At 45.9% G+C, this 7,515-nt stretch overlaps 1 protein-coding gene across 1 annotated transcript in view; it reads left to right on the top strand.

Moving 5' to 3' along the window:
- Positions 1 to 1,019: 1,019 nt before the first annotated feature.
- LOC139275018 (protein diaphanous homolog 3-like) overlaps positions 1,020 to 7,515 on the top strand; it is a 1,005,387-nt gene continuing 998,891 nt past the window's right edge. The window contains 1 exon segment of the mRNA XM_070891880.1: positions 1,020 to 1,490. Within this exon segment, the coding sequence (XP_070747981.1) occupies positions 1,341 to 1,490 (150 nt within the window). The 5' untranslated portion in view covers positions 1,020 to 1,340.

The following is a 7,515-nucleotide window of genomic DNA, read 5'->3' as shown; positions in this document are numbered from 1 at the left end:
CTTGAGCACATAATTTAGGCTGACACTTCAGTGCAGTGCTGAGGGAGTGCTGCATTGTTGGGAGGTGCTGTCTTTCGGATAAGATGTTAACCCTCTCATGCCCCTATTTGAAGAGCAGGAAAGTTCTCCCAGGTGTCCTGGCCAATATTTATCCCTCAGCAAACATCACTACAACAGATTATCTGGTAATGATCACATTACTGTTTGTAGGACATTGATGTGCGCAAATTGGCTGCCCCATGTCTGACATTACAACAATGACTTCAAAAGTACTTTGTTCGCTGTAAAGTGCTTTGGGAAATCATGAGGTCGTGAAAGGCACTATATAAATGTAAGTTCGGTCTTTCATCCTAATGTTTCCCTTGCTGTTATACCATCCTAATGTTTCACTTGTTGTTATACTTTGTTCAGCCCTTCCAGCCTGAGGTCCACCTGCCTGTGGTTGAGTGGCCAACTTATCTTGTGCCTCCCTCTTAAACATCAGCATGTGTTATACCTTTGAAATCCAGTCCACCAAGTTCTGCCATCCATCTCATCTGGGCAGCCGAATAAATCGGCGCAAAACACCGAGACACAGACAAGTAATGGTCTTGTTTGCCAGCTTTCCGCGACTGATGGACACTGCTGGGACTCGAGGGCGTGGGGAATAGTGCAAATAATATTATTTAATTTTATGTTTCCTTTGTTTTACGTTTAGTTTTCTGTTACAAAAGCAAAATACTGCGGATGCTGGAAATCTGAAATAAGTTTTCTCGTACCCCTCTAAAAAACCAGGCACTTTTGTTAGATGAGATTGGGGCAACACTGTAATTTAAGAAAAGGCACACACAAGTTACGGGCAATACCAGGGAACCAAGCCCAATACCCCTGCAGCGGTGGCGCCCGACCGTTGGGAAGTGAGGGAGCAGGGAAGTCCGGGTGACGTCACACCGAGGTTAGTGCGCGCTGTCGGCCTCGCGCGCTTGCCGATTGGTTAGTTTGGACGGACTTGATTGGTTCCAACAGTTAGCGACGGCGGGTTCTTCGCCCTAAATTGAAAAAAATGCCGCGAACTCTCAGTTTGTGAAGGAAACGTGGAAGATTTGTTTTCTCTCATTTTTCTGTCGATTAGATTTACTTGTGCCGGTGCTCGTGGGTACAACGGACGACGTCAGGCTCGCGAGCGAACTGTTGCCGGAGCCTTGTTTGCCTTATCGGATTAGAGAGTTGAGGCTGCAGTGACGGTACACAGGATTACACCGAGGGCCGGCTCACGAGTTCACCGTGCCGGGGAGGCGGCGGGTGTTGAAACCAGATTGTTTTTTTCTTCAAAACAAAAGTGAAGCGTCTGTGACATAAACATGGAGCGGTATCACCGTCAGCGGCACCCCTCTCCTCATCGCGGGGAGAACAAGGTCCTTCGCAAGAAAGTTTTTGGAGCTTCCGGGATCAGCGATGGAGAGGCTGCCTTTGGGCCGCAACGTGAAGATGCAGAAAGAAGGAACAAATTCGTAAGTGCTTTACGTTTTTAAGAAAGACAACTTTTGACTTATTCACGCAAAGGCTGTTAGTTTTGTCTTTGGGTATCAGCTGCTGCATTTGGACATAGCAGATACTATCGACGTGATCTGTTTTTAGTACAACAGAACGCTCTATACTTTTCCTTTCTGTAATTTTATATTGTCTACGTGTGGTGGGTTACTGTGCTCAGATTACTGTCCTGTGAGATTGATGCCCAGGTCCATAAGGTGCATAAATAAGTATTGTCCAAATTTAAAATGTTGGATGTTATATTTTTAGCTTCCTGAGCCCGATTAGTGTGGTTAATCTACAGGAACACTGACGTGGTGTGAGATGTTGTAAGTGGAGGGAGGTGATGTCTCCTCTTTTCTCTTTTCTCTTCTCTTTTTTTTTCTCTTTTCTCTCTCTCTCTCTCTCTCTCTCTCTCCCTCACTCAGTAATTGGAGGAGTTGGTTTCCATTTCAATAGAACCATGACCGTTCCAGGCATTTTGTCAAGAGTAGGATACTACTGGAGTTGGTTTTCCCTACCCCTTCTCTGCCGATCACACCTCCCCAGAGGTCTGTGTCCTTAGTGACTCTGGCGTTGAAGTTGACGAGGAGAATCAGTTTTGTCCATAGGGACTCGAGACAGGGGTTATTGGAGGCTGGAGTAGAATTCCTCTTTGGTCTCATCTGTTGTGTCGAGTGTTGGTGCGTGAACACTGGTTCCGGGCTAGGGTGAGCCAGATTATCATGCAGGGGGAGTCTCTGAGGTGGCCGACCAGCACATTCTTGATGGCGAAGCCAACTCCATGGAGGCAGCCTTCTTCTGGTTTGCCTTTCCAGAAGAAGGTGTAACCACCACCTTGTTCTTTGAGCTGGCCTTCCCCTGCCAGCTGGGTCAATCTCTTGGGGTGGCGCTGTCGATATCGAAGCGTCTGAGTTCCCAGGCAACGATGGTCCGACGTTCTGGTCTGTCACTGTTTGTGGTTGTCCATGAGGGTCATGACCTTCATTTTGAAGGCTGGAAGATGCCTGTGCGTGAGTTCTTTTAATGTCAGATGGCCGTAGCACACCGGCTACCACATGGGCTTAGCAGAGGAAGATCTTGGCAAGAGGCAAGAGGGTCCAAGATGACCTGGAGATTAGACTCTATTGTAGGGCCTAATTGCATAAGGTGGGATGCGAGCCGTAAGCTCGGCGCTGAGCAGTGCCCTTCGGTGAGATGGTAAGAGATCTGAGGTGTGGAAAGTGGGGGTGAGATTTGATGTAGTGCTTCCCTCCCAGGTATTCTTTCCTGACTGAGGGCAGCATTGGGATGGCCAGAGGTCCACTTCGTGAAAGGAGGAGAGGTCAGAATGGCCGCAGCTATTGTGTGCACCAGGGACTCTGCAGTTGATTGGGGACAGCGGATGTGGGGAGGCCAGAACGATGCCAGAGGAAGGAATGAAGGCCGGAACGATGACTGAGGAAGGGATGGAGGGAGGCAGGCCGGCCTGGATGTGGATGGAGGGAGGGAGGGAGGGAGTGAAGAAGGGATGTTGCTGGAGGGATGGGTGGTCCAGACGTCGCTTGAGCGAGGGAGGCACGCATGTCGCCGGAGGGAGGGCCAAACGTGAGGGCGGAGAGAGAAGGTCCAAACCTGTGGTGAAACAGTTGAGTCGGCCATGTCCAGTGGGGAGCGAAAGGCTTGGTAGCAGGAAGGTCGATCTGGAAGATAAGTCTGGTGCTCATCAATGCAGGTAAGGAGCAGGCATGGTTGGGGGATGGGCAGTGGGTTCAGATAGCTGCCTTTGCAGCACTGGTTTTAGGGGTAAGGGATATACTTTTAGGGGTAGGAAATGCATCCACTATTGGGGCCGAAGGGGTGGGGTGGGGAGAAAGAGAGAAGGATGGCAGCAGATAGCCAGGGGGAAATTTGTTCAGGGAGAGCTCCCTCGGGAGCTGCCATGCTAATAGGCTCCTGTCCCAAGACCGTCCTAAGTGGAGGAAGAGCATCTGGGAGGGCGTTAAGCACCTCGAGTCTCATCCTCGAGAGCATTCTGAAATCAAGCACAGACAGTGGAAGTAACGTGTGGCAAACCAGACTTCCCACCCACCCTTTCCTTCAACGACTGTCTGTCCCACCTGTGACTGAGACCGTAATTCCCGTATTGGACTGTACAGTCACCTGAGAACTCTTTTTTTTTTTTGTTTAGAGTGGAAGCAAGTCTTCCTCGATTTCGCGGGACGGTCTATGATGATGAGAACCATGACTGACGGGTATTGCTAGGCCCAGCACCAACTAGTTCGCCTTCCACCATCTTATTAGTCAAACGATAATGGAGTTGTTGACTAATAGCAATCAATCTCTATCAGTTCGTCTACACCTCCTGAGGTGTAGGTAAAAGATCCCGTGGCACTATTTCGAAGAAGACCAGGCTGTTCTCCCGAGTTCCGGCTAACATTTTTTCTTCCACCAATATAACTAAAAAAAAAAATTATCTGGTCATTATCGCATTGCTTTTTCTGGAACCTTGCTATGCGCACATTAACTATCGCTAAAAATGCAATCGGAAATTCAAGAGAAACTTATTTACCCCAAGAGTGTTAAGAATATGGAATGTGCTGCCACAAAGAGTAGTTGAGGCAAACTGTAGATGCATTTAAGGGGAAGCTGGATAAACACATGAAGGAGAAGGGAATAGATGGATATGTTGATGGGGTTAGATGAAGTCGGGTGATAGGAGGTTTGAGTGGAGCATTAACTCCACCAGTTGGGCCAAATGGCCTGTTTCTGTGCTGTCTCTCTCTCTTAAGCGGCCCTTCATATCGAAGATGACTTGCTTCCACCAAAAAGGGATGAATTCACAGGTGTTCCAATGAAGGACCTGATATTCCAGGTCCCGAACTACATATTGAAGGGTGGAAGATGCCTGTGCATGGATTTTTTCAACGCGTGGTGGCCGTTGCACACCAGCCACCACATGGGCTTGACCGAGTTAGGTCTTGATCCAGTGGCAAGGATTAACCAAGACGACTGGAGATGAACTCTGCTGCACGGACCTAACTGTGCTGCATGGACCATCATACTGAGGGCTGGCCCGTGCTGCCCCTGGGCTCTCCTCATCTGGGCCCCGAACTGTGCTGTAAACTCGATGTAGTTAACTTGTGTCCCCTAGTTTTGGACTCTCCCACGAGTGGAAACATCTTCACTGCATCTACCCTATCTAACCCCTTTTATAATTTTAATGACCTCTATTAGGTCACCTCTCAGTCTCCTTTTCTACAGAAAAGAGCCCCACTCTCTTGAGTCTTTCCTGATGGTTACAAGGTCTCCGTTTTGGTATCATCTTTGTAAATCTTTTTTGTACCTTTCCCAGTGCCTCAAAATCCTTTTTTGTAATATGAAGACGAGAACTGCCCATTGCTCCAAGTGTGGTCTAGCCAAGGTTCTATATTTAACATAACCCCTCTCTCATTCTCCATTCTATTCCTCTTGAAATGAACCCCAGTGTGTTGTTTGTATTTTTTATGGCCTTGTTAACTTGTGTTGCGGGATATACTGTATCCCAAAGTACAGTTGATCATAGATTTTTAGCAAATTACTGGATAAGTATTTATTTCTAAATAAATTCTATTCCATTAGGCAGATCTCTAAAGCTGCCATTGTTGCAAAACAATCTATCATACTAAAGATTTTTTAAATTTAGGTGGTCGATGTTCGCTGGGTAGGACAAGTGGCATTTGTAATAGAAGTGGAAATAAGGGACATTGAGGATGGAGAAAGAAAGCCTAATGTGAAGTTTACTATCAATATATTTTGTTCACATGTAATTATTTATGTTGTTCCCATTAATTTTTATTAGCCATTGGTGTCAATTTTAAACAGTTTTAAGTAGTGCAAGCAGGTCTTCATGTTGATAGACATGAGAATCATAGAAATTTACAGCACGGAAGGAGCCATTTTGGCAAATTGTGTCTGCGCTGGCTGATAAAGAGCTATCCATCTTAATCTCACTTTCCAGCTCTTCTTCCATAGCCCTGTAGGTTACGCACTTCAAGTGCACATCCAAGTACTTTTTAAATGTGGTGAGGGTTTCTGCCTTGTCCACCTTTTTCAGGCATTGAGTTCCAGACCCCCACCATCCTCTGGATGAATAAATTTCCCCTCAAATCCCTTCTAAATCTACCAATTACTTTAAATCTATGCCCCCTGTTTGTTGACCCCTCTGCGAAGGGAATTATGTCCTCCCTTGCCACTCTATCTCGGCCCTCATAATTTTACATAGCTCAATAAGGTCTCCCTTCAACCTCCTTTTTTGTTCCAGAGAAAACAATCCCAGCCTATTCCAATCTTTCCTCATAGCTAAAATTCTCCAGTCCAGGCAACATCCTTGTAAATCTCCTCTGTACCCTCTCCAGTGCAATCAAATCTTTCCTATAATGTGACCAGAACTGCACACAGTACTCGAGCTGTGGCCTACCTAGTGTTTTATACAGTTCAAGCATAACCTTCCTGCTCTTGTATTCTATGCCTCGGCGAATAAATGCAAGTATTCTGTATGCCTTCATCACCACCTTATCTTCCTGGCCCGCTACCTTCAGAGATCTCTGGACATGCACTCCAAGGTCCCCTTTGTTCGTCTGCACTTCTCAGTGATCTACCATTTAATGTGTGTTCCTTTGCCTTGTTAGCCTTCCCCAAATGCATTACCTCACACTTCTGTGGATTGAATTCCATTTGCCATTGTTCTGCCCACTTGACCAGTTCATTAATATCCTCCTGCAGTCTACAGCTTTCTTCTTCATACTAAAATCGGCTGTGTGGTTGATTATCATCTGCAAACTTTTGCAGAACCCCACTGGAAGCAGCCTTCCAGTCACAGAAACGCCCATCGACCCTTGCTTCCTGCCTCTGAGCCAATCTTGGATCCAACTTGCAACTTTGCCCTGGATCTCATTGACTTTTACTTTTGTGACCAGTCTGTCATGTGGGACCTTATCAAAAGCCTTGCTAAAATCCATACGCACTAACCTCACCGACCCGCCTTGTTACCACCTGAAAAAATTCAATCAAGTTAGTCGGACTCGACTTTCCCTTAACAAATCCATGCTGACTGTCCTTTATTAATCCGTGTCTTTCTAAATGAAAATTTATCCTGTCCCTTAGAATTTTTTCTGATAATTGGCTGTAATTACTTGATCTATCCCCTTCACCCTTTTTAAACGAAGGTACCATGTTAGCAGTCCTCCGGCATCACACCTGTAGCCAGAGAGGATTGGAAAATGATGGTCAGAGTCTCTGCTATTTTTTCTTCTTCTCTAACAGCCTGGGATACATTTCATCCGGGCCTTTCAAAACTGTTAAATCCCTTAATACTTCCTCTCTCTCCGTTTTTAATTCATGTAATATTTCACATTCCACCTCCTGGATTGCAATGTCTGCATCGCTCCTGGATTGCAATGCCTGCATCATCCACCTCTTTGGTGAAAACAGACTCAAAGTATTCATTAAGAACCATATCCACATCTTCCGTCTCCACACACACATTACTTTTATGATCTCTAATAACATTTTGGCAAGTAAAATCCTTTCATAGTGTCTCTTTGCTTTCCAAATTTCCTTTTTTAATTGCAGCCTTGCACTTTCTATACTCCTAGAGTTTCTGCAGTATTGAGCCCTTGGTATCTGTCATAAGCCTCCCCTTTTTTTGTTTATCCTACCCTGCATGTCCTTTGACATCCAGGGGACTATCGATTTGTTAGTCCACCCTTTTTCTTTAAGGGAACATACTTGCTCTGAACCCTCGGGATCTCCTCCTTGAATGCCTCCCACTGCTCTGACACTGATTTACCTTCAAGTAGCTGTTTCCAGTGCACTATGGCTAAATCCCATCTCCGTTTAGCAGAATTGGTTTTTCCCCAATTGACAACTTTTATTCCTGGTCTATCTTTGTCCTTTCTCATTACTACCCTAAATTTAACTGAATTATGATCACTAGCACCAAAAATCTCTCTCTCATACCCCTTTCACTTGCCCAGCTTCATGAAA

This window comes from Pristiophorus japonicus, chromosome 10, assembly GCF_044704955.1.
Source record: "Pristiophorus japonicus isolate sPriJap1 chromosome 10, sPriJap1.hap1, whole genome shotgun sequence".
NCBI classification, from domain to species: domain Eukaryota; kingdom Metazoa; phylum Chordata; class Chondrichthyes; family Pristiophoridae; genus Pristiophorus; species Pristiophorus japonicus.
This window is presented reverse-complemented; position numbering and strand designations above follow the sequence as displayed.